The sequence below is a fragment of the Opisthorchis viverrini genome (assembly GCF_000715545.1).
Source record: "Opisthorchis viverrini unplaced genomic scaffold opera_v5_69, whole genome shotgun sequence".
In the NCBI taxonomy this organism is placed as follows: Eukaryota; Metazoa; Platyhelminthes; class Trematoda; order Opisthorchiida; family Opisthorchiidae; genus Opisthorchis; species Opisthorchis viverrini.
This window is the reverse complement of record NW_008751725.1, coordinates 213,121-227,732: the sequence shown is the minus strand read 5'-3', so window position 1 is coordinate 227,732 and position 14,612 is coordinate 213,121. Positions and strand designations below refer to the sequence as shown.

At 44.6% G+C, this 14,612-nt stretch overlaps 2 protein-coding genes across 2 annotated transcripts in view; one reads left to right on the top strand and one right to left on the bottom strand.

Annotated features, from left to right (window-relative positions):
• T265_04273 (hypothetical protein) overlaps positions 1-14,468 on the bottom strand; it is a gene marked incomplete at both ends in the record, with an annotated part of 60,587 nt that extends 46,119 nt beyond the window's left edge. The window contains 5 exons of the mRNA XM_009168972.1: positions 533-4,481; positions 4,767-4,891; positions 8,190-8,409; positions 11,569-13,010; positions 14,384-14,468. Coding sequence (XP_009167236.1) covers positions 533-4,481; positions 4,767-4,891; positions 8,190-8,409; positions 11,569-13,010; positions 14,384-14,468 — 5,821 coding nt within the window. The remainder of the gene's footprint in view (positions 1-532; positions 4,482-4,766; positions 4,892-8,189; positions 8,410-11,568; positions 13,011-14,383) is intronic.
• T265_04272 (hypothetical protein) lies at positions 4,886-8,703 on the top strand (the record flags this gene model as incomplete). The annotated part of the gene is made up of 2 exons (XM_009168971.1): positions 4,886-4,999; positions 8,605-8,703. The coding sequence occupies 2 exons, from the start codon at positions 4,886-4,888 to the stop codon at positions 8,701-8,703; spliced, it is 213 nt and encodes a 70-aa protein (XP_009167235.1).
• Positions 14,469-14,612: the final 144 nt, after the last annotated feature.

Genomic DNA, 14,612 nt, shown 5'->3' with positions numbered 1-14,612 from the left:
ACAGGACGCCTTTTGAACTCCTAATCTTCTTAAAAGAAACAAACCTCCCGAAACTGAAAGGAAAAACTGTTTAGTTCACCGACTCTCTGGTTTTCTTCCTAACTGAGAAATTGCAGTGAAAATGCCTCACACCAACTAGTCGACCGTCAATTAAGACTGCTAAATTCCACCGATCTATTATCCCAACGGTCGGGTTGATGTGTTCGCTGAGCCACGTCATTTGGTTGCAAACGGTTCACCACCAGTCGAGGTGACATCAACCGTGCACTGTGAGTGGAAGTACGTTGTGGTTGGAATTGCATGGTTGCTGCGCGTACATGGACTGGGTCTACTCACCCAAGTCACCACTGGCCGATAAAACTATCTAGGTTGTACTCAAAGCGCTACTCATCGAAACCTCTCAGAACTGCAATGTAGAATGGTGACTAGGCTGTCGAACGTGTGCTAGCTAGATATTTATCGAGTCTTTGACAAGAATAAATAAGATTTTCCCCACCAAAAGCAGCATTTCAGATTTTCACTGATAACTTACTGACAAGTTGATACTGTTCTTCCCTTTCCATACCGGGCATTAGCCACTTGTCAATAGTTTGACTCGGTCCCATCGTGAACTGCAAACCATCATCTTTCTGTTGCGATACTCGTTGGTTCGGTCGAGCATATAGATTCTGAGCTTCAACTTGGGAATCCATGCTATTGTGCGGAAGTTGAAATTCATCTGGCCTTGACCGGTTAGCCTGGAGTGATGTGTGCTTTTGAAAGCCATTATGTTCTGATTCCAAACTGAGGGATGTGTTCAGCTGTTTGAGTAGACGTTCCAATCGAATCTCTTCCTCGTTGGAGATTGCGTATGGTGGTAGACCAGAGCGGAAATATGTATTTCTCATTAAGTCGGGCCGACACTGTTCATCTTGTCCGGGAGGCCCAAGCAAGGGATCTTCGCTTGATTGAATTTGATCAGGCCATGTTGAGGGTTGTCCGCTGAACTCGGTACCGTCAATAAGACCAGCATTGGCTATCGCGGTAGCTGCCATTGCCCCGGCCATTGCAGCTAAAGTCACCTGATTGGCATCAGGCAAACTGAAATTCAGTCCCAAAGAGGACAGTTGGGAAGCTAATTCCGGATCGTTTGTGATAGCTTGAAGCAGGTCTGAATTTTTAAGCAACTGCAGTATATTAGAGGTTGCATCTGTTTGAGCTTGGATAACCTCGCTTTGTTGACTAGGCAGTTCCCCTAGCTTCTGGAAAAGCGGGTTATTATCCATGAGTGCATTCTGGTACTGCAAAGCCTGTGTTGCAGGAGGTGAGGCGGTCAGGTTCATGGTACCGATGCTAAGTGCCTGATTGACCGGAACAGCGGTTGTGACATGTGATGTATCCACTGCCCATCCTAATGCCCCGTCCGTCGAAGTCCGAACTGTAGCAGTGGAAAAAATCGGAGGTGCCATTGTCGAACTAATCAACGACCCGTGATGTATCGTTTGGCAAACTTCAGAAACGGGTATGGTCACTTGAGGTCCTGCGGGCTGTGATGATAAAATAGCCGTGGGTGTCAAATCAAAATTGGGTAGTGGTGGTGACCACTGCGGCTCTTTTAACAAACTCTCCAACAACTGACGGTGTTGTCTTTCGACTTGTCGGCGTAGCTGTTGTGCTGTTAAGGTATCCGTAGTTGTTCGCCGATCGAGTGAACCATAGTGGTTTTCATAGTTATACTCATCGGTCATAAGCTGCGAGTCATCTATGGAAGTATCCAAGTGCGACTCAGAATGTGCGGCAGCTAATCTTGCTCGCAAAGTTTGCATTGACGTATCTCCGGAACCGAACCTGAATATCCCACCTGGATACAAATGCTCAGTTGATTTTGATAGCTGTAGAGCGGTTGAACTACCTTCTGGACCATGAAATCGCCCAGACATCAAGGAAGATGGTCTTTTTAGCAATCCCGTATGTGTCATATCCATTGTTGGTGTCGTAAATCGACGGAAACTGGAATATCCATTGGGACGTTTGGCTCTTCTCGACACAGGCTCCGATGGTGGTAACGACCGATAGGATCTTCTTTCATTGAGATCCGTTTCATCCGAGAAGTTGACATTAGTGCCATCAATAGGTCTCGGTGTAATAGGGTAGTCTCGCATGCGCCATTTTCTATTTATGTTGAGTTCGTCCAAGTCAGAAAACAACTTTGGAAATCGCACTGCGTCTCGCCCGGCAAAGTAGCGAGATATTAGTCTCTGGTTCTGTCCGTGTTTTGAAGGTTTGTGAAGTGTTCTGGATTGCAAAGCTTGTGCGGGCTGATATTGGTATTCATCTTCAAATCCATCGAGATCGTAGTCCAGGCTACCAGTCACTTTTCGGCTACCCATAGCATACCTGCGTAGTGAATGACCCACTGCTGCCAGCCTGTCCATATCCACGTCATCCCTCAGCGTAGCAGCATTACTGTATCCAACACGAACATCGTGGAAGGAACGGCGGTTCAGGTATTCCTGTCCAACCAGTCGAGGATTATTCGTATACCTATGTAATATACCAGCCCGCTGAAGAGATTTCGGGTCTTCACCGAAACGCAATACATCTTGTGTATAGGAGTGGGACCGTGGCCTCCTCCGCTTTGAAGGATACGATCCACGAGAACTCGAAGACGAAGACATCACCTTACGTTCCGGTGTTTTTTGTTGAACAACACTATCCTCTTCAGAGGTTAGGACGGTTTCTTCTTGGATGCGCTCAAGGAAATTTACGCGAGGACTCAGATTCGCCTGGGACCTTTCATAAATTACAACTTTTTCGTAGGTGTTCTTGAATGTACGTTTCGTTACGTATTGGGTGGCTTCTGGTATGCTTTGTATGTTCACAGGTTCTGTTGTAATCACAAGATCTCTATCGGTATCACTTGGTGGATATGGAAACAACTCTGCCAAGGGACATGGTCTCCATGGAGCACAACAACTTGTGTACGGAAATAATCCAGACTGTAATAATTCTGGTCTTTGGGGAAGTGCATCAATCGGACTTTCCAAAAATGTAAGAAAACTGTCTATGTCCTCAGAACTGTATGCACTTTGGGAAACTAATGTATTCCGCGCAATCTGCAAACCGTGATCTAGTGGGAAAGCTAGTGTGACGGAAGAAGAACCGGATGAATTCGATGGAATCCATTCAGTAAGTGCAAAGTATTTGTGAGTAGAATCTCGTTTTCTTGATCTCACGGAAACTAGGTCTCGTTTTTTAGAAGACCGTTGGGGTGAATGACTTGTAGCGTCTTGTGCAAAGGTGTATGCAGTTTCTGAAGTTTCAGTACAGCTATCCTTTTTACAAATGGAAACGTTTTTCGGTGTGGTATATGTATCTGTGTCTTCGGAGGGGGTGACTTGCTGCTGAGGTAGAATAAGTGCCGAACTTGTGTTTATGTCCTTCGAATCAACTTCCTCAACTAGAACAGGTGTTTTTGTAGGATGTAATTTCTCACAAGACTGTTGCAGATGAGTACACACAATTTCCGACTCTATTGAGTTCTTCGGAGAATGAGGAAAAACTTCACGCAGAACGTAACTTGGTTTGCTTTCGGAATCTAACAGAACGTATTTGTTTTTATTTCCCCTACTGTTTGCGCGGTATTCATCACCGGCCTGGCCTGGACCAATAGAGAAAACGAAACTTCCAATCGATTGGTCCACATCGGCCACTGTAGTTGATGTGCTGCTCACTGGCTTGGCATCTTGCCCAAATTCCTCAGACTTGTGTTCCTCCCATAGGTCTGTCTGATCGTCGGGACCAACCCCACCCACGTAGCTACTGGGCAAGTGTGGTAATTTTCGTCCCTCCCATCTGGCCAATCCGTTTGGCGTGTTGGCATGTTGCTGTATCACGTGTGTCTCTCTCGCGCCTTTTGGTCGGTCAATCCCACAGCCTGAAATGCTTCGATTTCCCGTCTGAGCTAACACACTTTGATCATCATCTATCCTAGCAGAGTTTAGCGCTTCCCGATAATCGCCTGTCCCATCTGGACTTCCTGATGCAGTCGAGCGATTGTCACTGTTAGCTGAATGATCCGTGGTCTGCGCAGTTTCATTTCTAAACTCGAGATGTTGTTCTAGATGGGGCTCATAGGAAAGCAAGTCTAATTGCTTATTTGGAGGAGACGATGTCGGTCGCAATGGTCCACCGGATTCTTGTCGCCCGAATTCCGCGTTTCCGGAAAAGATGGAAGAATTAATGTAGGCCTGATCGCATAACCAGGAGTGGAGAGATTCGGAAACAGTCCTTGAAGGTGTTTGATATTTTTGGCGTGGTACATCGGTTTTAAGAGTAACAGGTATCTCGGAAATTTGATCCTCGGATGCTGAAGCACGAAGCACCGACGAGAAGTGAGTGGTGTTTTGACGCGAATCCGGGGAAGAAGTACCAGTTGAGTGTGTAACCTGAGGAATAAACGGACACAAGCTAGGTGGTAGAAAACTGGTATAGGCCAATACCTAATTAGCATGTTACCAACGGTAAGAATGATACAAATAGGAACAATAATAACTGTGACACCTTCGGTAGCTCCACATTAATCATCAACTGTTCCTTCGTGGTACTGATCTTAGGTGAAGTGGATGCAGTCCAGTTATCTGATAAAATGCTGCCTCGAACGATTCCAGAACGTATACAAACAGCTGAAAGACTAAATTCTTGATTTGCGATCTTCCGTGTAATCATTTCGATTGTGCTCTCGTCCAATTGTGACTTCAAGTGAAAACTAGAAGACGAGCTCACACCGGTTGTTGATCAGGTGGCTGTTGATCTGTTCGCCGAGCTTCGCAAGTGACTTGCAAACGTTTCGTTACCAAACGAGGAGACATCATCAGTGCACAATTGGGTGGGATGATGTCTGATGATGTCTCTTCGTATGGTGACGAAACGTTTGCAAGTCAATTGCCAAGCTCGGCGAACAGATCAACAGCCACCATTAAACTCACCCGAGCTACCAATTTTTCGACACATTACGAAGGTAAACAAAAACTCAGCAGTGCCATTCACATGAACTGTTAACAGATGACCTCGGAAGACCTCTGCTGTGACCCAGACAAGATAGCCACCGTCATACAAATGGCGAGAAATTCGGTACATGGTACCCAAGTATTAGGTATGGAATTTCATAACTGTCTCTCACGCATCCTGAAGTTAGATGTTGCCTCTCTTAGAACGGCAAGCACAGTTTAGTTTCGAAGTCAGTTAGATATCATTGACTAAGCAACATCTTGATGAATGAGCTAATCATACATATTCCCACATTGAAAACCTGTTCAGCTGTAAAGCCAGATGAAGTTTTATTAACTCCATGCAAAACTGCTGATTCTTAGTTTTACTTATCTAGTAAAGCATACGAAATTGTAAGGAAGTAGGTGTTCCAGTCGACCGGGGCCAAGCAGAAAGTGTACATCAATTTAAAAACGTGACCCAAGCGACTGACCTAATCATGTGAATGCAAAGCTTACTTCGGTCACCACACAGCAACTGGCCTCACTATAACGACGATGCCTAGCTTCGGGATGTGAGTGAGGTCCTGAGGTGTGAGATCCTGAATGGCTTGGATAACGTAAAGCATTTTACATGAGTTGTTTAAGCGGGGGCAAGCCCACGCCGATTCAACAAATAAATGATATTCCCGATAAAAAGGGGGCATTAAACTTTGTCAATAGACCGACCCTTGTACGATTAGGCGGTCAAATGAAAATTCTTGATTATGTCCTTCGTGTTCACAAATCCAGTCGCTTTTGTTCCCGAAATTCAGGCAAATTTCAGGGCTGTCTACTTTATTTTGTTCATTTTTTCTAGTAATCAGATAAAAGAATGTTCAAACCCAGAGGTCGTGGGTCGAGGTGGATATATCAAATAGATAAAAAAGGGTGAACCAAGATCGTATGGGTAACTTTGTTTTGTTACTTGATGCTCAGAACTCCGTTCAAGCTGTTGTCAGTTGCACATGGGAGTGACATTTTGCTCTAGTATGTACCTTTGAGATGAGAAGTCTTGAAGTAAGTTTGTGGCGTCTCTTGTACTTTCTTGAATCCTCGAAGAGAACGGTTTAACTGCTTTAGACATTAACTTATCTGAGGAGGTGCACAACTCACGATTGTACTATGATATGAAGCAATAAACACAGTATCATGACACGAGCAAAGTTTGCCGAATTGTGTTAATTAAGGTGTCAGAAAATCTTACCAACAGCATGAAGAGCCATGTTTAGACACTTATTTCGGTTGCACCAGTTCCTCTGGTTATGTTGTGTTTTGCTCTAAAATCTACCAACCAATCGCAATGCTCACCTGACTGGATTCCAAATACCTTGTCAGGTAATCAAGTAATCACCTCTTCATGACTGCTGTCTACATTGTTCTCTTGAAAAACGCATGTACATCTGAGTAGGCATCGAATGCAACTAACCCCAGCGTACATTCACTCCCTAATTGCACAGTTTAATAAAACTCTTTCGGTCGTTATTCAACGGACTTATTATGAGCGAGGCTAGTAAGGATGCTTCTCAACTTCACTGATAACAATTTAGTTCGATTCAGTGCTCAAATATGCCGAATTTGATGCGGCTTGAATTTCAAAGCATCTATTCCTAGAGACATAACGTGTCTTCGCTCTGGGCTCCGATCGCTTCCACATTCATTCATCCATATTTTTCTACAGTTTAGCACATGTATTCACCCTTAGTGTGCAGTAATTTTCCAAAGGGGATCTTCATCATCTTGTGAACAAATGACGAGTGTGCTTGCGACGGTGTTCACTGTCCAACCGATCGCTGCAGTTGGTAGCCCGCTATTCCGCAAGTTACAGGACATTTACTGTAGGCCGCAAAGTACAGGAGCCAGGGCTCGAGATTGTCTCCACGCGCAGACGTTCGTCCAGGCACGAGGTAATCGTGGGGCTTTGGTAACCACTACGGCCGAGCGACGGCAGCCACAAATGTTCCACAGACTGGTAAATCAACGAAAAGTCAGAATAAAAAGTAGCGCATAACATGTCAACTGCTCATTAGGTGGCAAACTAGCCATTCTATATTTATGTATGGACAAGCCTTGATGAAGATACAGTACACTGTTTATCAGCTGCCTTCTGATATGCTGCAAATCGCAAGGGTAGCTCTCGCTGAAATCGTCTGAAACAGGCTTGTGTCAATTGCAGTGGCACTGGACGAAAACGATGATTGAAATGGGAACTTTAGTCCCAATAAGCTGGCATTCCAGACATACCCATCGGCTCATTAGGAGCAGAAACCAACAATTGATCCAAATCTCACGTCTCTATTTCCTAATCAATTTAAACAAGCTGTTCAACGAATTCTAGGTGGCTAAGATGTGTGAATGAAGCCACAAGGTATAACCTCTGAATTTCCAGAGCTTACTTCTCCTTGGATAAGGTCGCTAGAATTGTGTAAAGGGCGATATCTGTAGTTGAGTTTGCCAGCCAGCGGGATTAGGTCAAACTACAGGTTGGACTGTGAAAGAATCGTACCGAAGATTACAAAGAGGACTAACTGAATTTGGTGCAATTCCATCAAAGTGAGACAGCTCCAACTCCTCCTCCCCCTTCCGCTAAATATGTTTTTTGTTGGCTAACGGATAACCTTTGAAGAACTTGTAGCGCTCATCCAGTTTTAGGCATAAACTGACGAAGGAAACTTACCACCACAGCAAAAACCACAATCGACTAATTCAACCGAGCATTTTGTTGAATACGAGATCCACCTTGGGACTCACAGACTGAAAATGTCCTACTATATTACTGGCTGTGTTATTAGTGACCTCCGAAACAGTGTTTGGTTGGAATACAAGAAAATCAAAATAAGCTCATCACAGCAACAACTGTAAAACAAAAGGGTTCCACTCTGGTATTGTACAAGTAATCACCCTTTTCCAATCGGTTATTGTCTGAATGAACAACACGGTTGTTACGGGTCGAAACGGTTAAAATGATTTCCCAGTGAAGTTTGGGCATACTCAATAATGAATTCGCCGTGTAAATTACAAGTATGAAGTAAAATATCTGGACCGCAAACGCTAAATAATTGCATCTTCAATGCTATTAGGCCCCAGAGCAGCAATGAGTGACGTCATACTACTGAAACCATTTGAAGATCGATTGTGTAGTTTATCTGAGACGGCACAAAGATGAGCATGCTGCCTTCCTACTTACCGGTGTTTCTTCAGGAGGGATCGGAAGAAGGTCGGCAGACCTTGAAGTCTGGACCTGGAAGTCTTCTTCCCCTCCAAATGACAACAAATCTAGCTGCGCCGAGACTTCTTTCGCTGATTCGACAAGAGACTCCGATGGGTTGAAAAGAGCGGCCCATAGTTCATCTTCCTGCCGTAATGTCATGGAGAAGTTGGGTTTCTCCGTGGTTGATGGGTTCTAAGGGGAGAAAGAAGCCTTTGAATATGCAATCTAGTTGTGGGTTTTCGTAAGTGAATTAGGACTAAGGCAATTGCATTCCATCAATCCTTCTTCTGTGTCCAGAGGTTACAAACAAACTGATGTAGGAAATGAATTTTGAACTGTGTGTACTGATACCGATGTCACCCAACTGATTTAAGTGTTCCTCAGTAGATGATGAAAATCGTGGTTGTTAGTCTGTTCGCCGTGCTTGGTAGTTGGATTGCAAACGTTTCATCACCAATCGGGGTGACATCGTCGGTGCAGGGTTGAGTGAGATGAAAATCGTCAACCAATTTTGAACTCAACCTGATCCTAAAAGGTCTGAAGTTTTCAACAGACTTAGTGGGAGATTCATATATATATATATATTTAGTACAATCGTTAATTTTCTTGTCGGAAAAACATTCTGCCAACGTCAGGAACACAAAAACCCATAAACATACGCAATCAATTTGCATCAGACTTTTAGAGTTCATTTTGACTTATTTGGATGTTCCACCTTAGTCCCAAGTGGACGGGTAGAGTTGGTTTAAATAGTTCTACCCGGGTTTTTTCCCAATTCCTCTTCTAAACATACCTACATAAGTCACACAATAGTTCATACTAATGTGAGGAATAGCCAGCTCAGAGTACGTAGCATGATCGAATGTCTAGTCAACCGGAGAAAACTATTATAAAGTGCCACTGCACCGACATTACGTGACGTGTTGTACACAGCGCAGAACCTGTCCACTAGGATCCATTTCTTGCAGGGCATGGCTAAAACCACTGATTTTATTGCTACTTATCTAGTAGAAGTAGCACAAAATTTAAAAGATGCGATCTCAAATGGTGGCTCACAGCCCCGATCCGAGATAGCCGATGCACATCCACCGTCCAAAGAGTAGCAGAGCTTTTTAGAAGTATGCAGCGGTAAAGTATTCAAGAAACTTTGGGCGAAAATTAGGGGCGCCAGCCGACAGAAACTTCCGTAGCATATGATTGGAGTTGCTCGCGGTAGAGTGACACCAATGCATACGGTATTTTATCAGTAACGTTCAAACCAAAAAGAATATTTGATGTTTCCTATTAATTGCTTTCAGTTGTTCTGGGGATGGCTTCGTCCAAAAGCAGATTTCGGCCATAAGTAGCGACATTACCATTAAAGCCTGTCCATCGCCACCTTGGGCTGAACAATGCATCTCAATTAAACCGACTCTACCAACACAGTATGAAATCAGTCAAGCCTGCTCCAAATGCTTTCTCAGCCAAGGAAAGCGCTTAACACAGAACAATTTGAAACTGCTGCAGGATATGGGACACCGTGTAGCTACGACATGTCACATTGGTGGGAACACAATGGTGGTAACAAATTAACAACAATCTTGTGTGAGTTTGCAGAACCTCATTTCAAATTTTTCCACTGTTGCTTTCTCCCAATCTAATGAATTGGATACTAAACGGCGTCATTCTGAGCAGGACAACTCTAAAGATGCCGTAGTACAATACGCGCTAGTACGCAAAACACAAGTAGTACGCGAATGACTGCAGTTGTCGAAACCTGTCCAATTTGAGTTCAAGTAGAACATAAGGTCGACAGAAACTCAGGGCCTGCGCCTACCTGACGAACCCCGGTCGTGGGCTGCCGAAGGGTTTTCAGCAACCTTATATGTAGTGTATTACGTCTACACATGCATCGCGATATCTCGAGTATCGTGCCAAGTGAAACTTAAGCCAGCCTGGTGAAGCACATCCAGTTCCGGATGAGTCTCCCGCAAAACCAAATAGGTTTGTAATTGAGTGTTTTTAGTAATGTCAAATTTTTCTTATTTTCACGTTTACAGTCTTGTTGTTTAAAAAATCATCCTTCTGTCCTGGCACCGTAATTCTGATGAGTCCACAGTTGACTTGACGCCCTTATTGGATCTTGGCTGTGCCGAGGTTCGAACTGCAGGCATCTGACACGTGAGATTTGCGTGTTAGTCCCACTCCACCGGCGCGCGTTGGACATGCGAATTCTCACGTCCGAACAGACCAACGTGTTCCCACTTGAGTGATGTGATTGGTTTGCCCAGCGCCCGGAACGACGATTCAGCAACTGTTCTGGTTGTGTTCCCAGTCATTTAGCGCCACGGACACCCGAAACTTACTGTACAAGTTTTGATTGCCTGTTGATGCTTGCGGGATACGCAGAACTCAAGTTCACATAACTTCCATTTGAACAGTCATCCTCCAGTCTTGGCTAAATTATTCTGGTGAGTCCACACCAAAGCAGGAAGAGGAAAACTGGGTAGGAAACTCTATTTGACTACGAATTATATGCAACAATCGATTTTTTCACCAAGAAGAGTTGCTGACCACCTTTAAGTCGACTTCGGGCGTGATTGTTAGCCCAGTGAACAAATGCGGTTGGATCCCGAAAAGTACATCTTTAAAGCGTTTCATTTAATAAACGTAGATGGGATCATGTGACCGTATGGTTCGGAGCTACAATCAGTCGACCTAAAGACGACGCGTTTGTCAGCAATTTTAATTGTCCGGAGTCCAACCGTCCCCAATAACTTAACATCACATCAATTGGAAGGATGTCACGTGTGGGCTACGAACGCACGAAGGCATGCCCTGATTGGTCAGAATCCCAACCAATCTGGATCGAGCATCTTTAGCTCGACGCTTCCCGCCCCCTCACGGAGATTCTAGCACGGCCTTGTGGAACATTCTGTGATCACCCTATAAATACAGTTGTACTAATCTTCCCTTTTCTCCCTAAATGGCTGTCTGAAGCCTTTTGAGCGAAGCAGGAGGCCAAGGACCGATACAGAGTTGCACGACCGTTCAGCTTGTCGCAACACTAGTGCAACTGAGTTTGCCACCAACAGAAGTTGTGTGGCAACTTCGCGAACCGCAGTAGGATTAAGAGGTCCAGTCCGACTGAGATTTTTTATATCCGGCCGATTCAAACTTAATTATAATACGTTCACTTGCAAGAGCGTAACTTAGTTATCATCATCTCCTAAATATGGGTCCGTAACTGAATAAGGAGGAACAATATGGTTGTCGAAGTGTTAACAAATTGTTCAAACAGCAATCTACACGCCTCAGTTCCAAATAATCAGACGTAACGGAATGCAAAGAATGGAATAAGTTAGAAATTACCTCAACTTGTAGATGAGCGTCACGAAACCATACACGAGTAGGCCTTTCCTCGTTTGCTGTGAACTCTTCTGTGTCTTCTTTCGAATTCGCCAACAGTTCCTGCGCTTCTGTCTCTCCTTGAGTGGGCAACACCTCGGATTCTTTGTCAACAACCGTTGCCTCTGTTAAACCACTGATATTTTCAAAATGTGGACATCTTCGTAACCCAACAATGCCGGGTACACCAGTGAGAGCAGTTTGTCCTGAAACGGCTTCCACGGGGTAACTGAACTGAGATATGTCGCTTATCCATCGTTCATAGGTATCCAGTCCCGGATAAATTATCTCGGGACTGGTAGTAATGCTTTGCTGCGTGACATATTGATTGGCATCTCCTGGCTGAGAGCAGGAAACTTGTCCAAAAGAAGACAAATTCACACCGGTTGAACCGCCAACCGTATACTGAAAATCAGGGTTGTAAAACGCTTCGAACTCTACTCTAGCCCACTCGTTGTCGGATTCATCAAATTGCCTATCCCTTCGGTTTTGTGGACCTCTAAGTTCTCCTAAGTCTGACTGGAAAAACTGAAAGTCTGTTTTATTTCTTGTGTCGTCTGATTCACGTAATCCTGACTCTTCTGTACCAGGTTGTCTACCAGCAACAATGTATGTTTCAGTTGTGCAAGTATCTTCGTCGGACGTGCTACAGCTCACGCGCGGGAGTTCAGTTTCTGCTACAACCTCTAGATCAGTGGGACTCGGCGATCTGCGGAGGGAATTTCGCGTCACTGAGTCCTCTGAGAAGACGTCTAAATGGCCATCCGAGTCTAGTTTTTTACACACTGCCAAACGATCACACTGTGCTTCCTTGGGAAGATAGGAAACCATGTTTTCCGTAGTTTCCAGTTGTTCTGTCTTCTTAACCGGCCTGGTTTGATAAAAAGGACCAGGGTGTGCTGTTTGGTTTGTTTCTATTGGGGAAGGGGTGCTCTCTTTCACATTGTGACTGAGGGACCCTTCGTCAAGGTCATCAGTAGGAATCGAACAAAGATCCAGAGTCTGGGAGGGCGGATAACTTTTAAATGCTTGTGCACCATGCTGAATACCAAACCAAAGTTCCTCATATGCTTTCTCTTTCGACAGTGGTACTTGCTGCTGGTTGATAGCGGAATCCTCAAATTCAGGATAGTCTATTTCGTTGAAAGACTCATTGAAACTGTCGTAAATGGACCAGTTCTTCGCAGGGTTTTCATTGACGTTTAACCAAAGAGCTCGAGGCGGCCACATCATCCCAATGGTCTTCTCCGTCACAGTGGATGTTGACGCTGATTTGGGCTCAGAACAGGATGGCTTTGGATGCAGAAATAAAGTTTTCACTTCAGAGGTATCAGGGTGAATAACTGTCTCTGATGGTGATTCCAAGTCAGGAGCATCTTCAAGTCGCTGCGCTGTATTTGGTTCATCTGTCGGGAGGTAAGAAATAGGTTAAAATAAGACAACACATACAGGTTACAAATGCTACCACTCAGGACTTATGGAAGACGAATGACAGTTGTGGTGAATCTGGTGGTGACTGAAGACTGTTCATGCATCAAAGGATTAACACCAAAACTACACGAAGGAACTAAACCAGTCCCTCATCAGTTTGCCCAGATTGAGCACGGGTCCTGAATGCAGCAAGACATCCATATAAACTAAACTGGATCTGAAACCATGCAGAGATTTCAAGTGAAGTACTTGCAAACGTGTGTCAAGTTTCACAAACTAGTGAATAAAATCCCAGCTCTAATTCTGTCAACTAAATATAGAATGGTGCTTTCCAATTGTACGATACGAAATGCTGGGAACAAGACATCATTGACCTATCACTTAGTAGTGCTGTTACTCCTCTATGTCCAAGAAAACTACTCGTTAGGCTCAATTAGGAAAACGTTTGAGGAACAAACGCACTACTAAATAGTTCATATTTGACACGGGCAGTCTGACTTGATCAAGCCTAGCATAAATGGATTAGTGGGCAAACTGAACACGAAATGAGAAGTTCCAAAGGTCACTCACCTCTTCCCAGTCACGAACGTCAAAATGACTCATTGAAACATTTGTACTGCGTTCTAGAGTTCCTCAACTGCGAATGATGCGTTAGCGCATACATCAGTTCGCTGAGACCTAAGGTGACTTGGGGTATCTATACTGGCAGATTGAACTTCTCACAACGTATTGTGTGCAGTCGAAGCTGCCCAAGAAGCAAATGCAGCTGTCAAACCTACTCTCACAGATCCAATATCGATCGCTCACCATAGGCCACACCGGCAGTTGTGCGAGCTCCCGTATTGGTCGGTCGCTACGTTAGCCTCTCCAGGCGGAACGTAAGACCGAGCTGGTCGTACTGGGGCCGGACCGTGCTAAATAAGCTGTACCCAGGCTTTGGTGGACCAACTACTCACTAGTAGGCTGGTTTGGTGGCCAGTTTGGAAGCGTATAACGATGAAGCCGCTTCATTGTGCATAAATAAAACGAAATCTTATACAAAATTATGAAAACATAAGTATCGATCTTTCGGCAGGTCCGGCACTACAAACCCGGGCCAGTTGGAGTTCCATTGTTAAGATTAGAGTGAATTTTTGCCATACGGTCTGCTTGTCTACTACCAAGATAGGTAAATGATTGTTTTAACTACTTGTTATAGGTACCCCATCCCCTAAAAGCATGTCTGAAGACCTTGCATCCATGAGTGTTTCTGGAACAAAATAACAGTCATAAGCGTAATACACTACTCAGAAGGTTGCTGAAAACTCTTCGACAGCCCACGACCGGTTTCCCCCTTCGTAGAGCTCACCAAGTAGGCGCAGTCCGCGAGTTTCCGGCTTGCCCAGCGCCCGGAACGACGATTCAGCAACTGTTCTGGTTGTGTTCCCAGTCATTTAGCGCCACGGACACCCGAAACTTACTGTACAAGTTTTGATTGCCTGTTGATGCTTGCGGGATACGCAGAACTCAAGTTCACATAACTTCCATTTGAACAGTCATCCTCCAGTCTTGGCTAAATTATTCTGGTGAGTCCACAC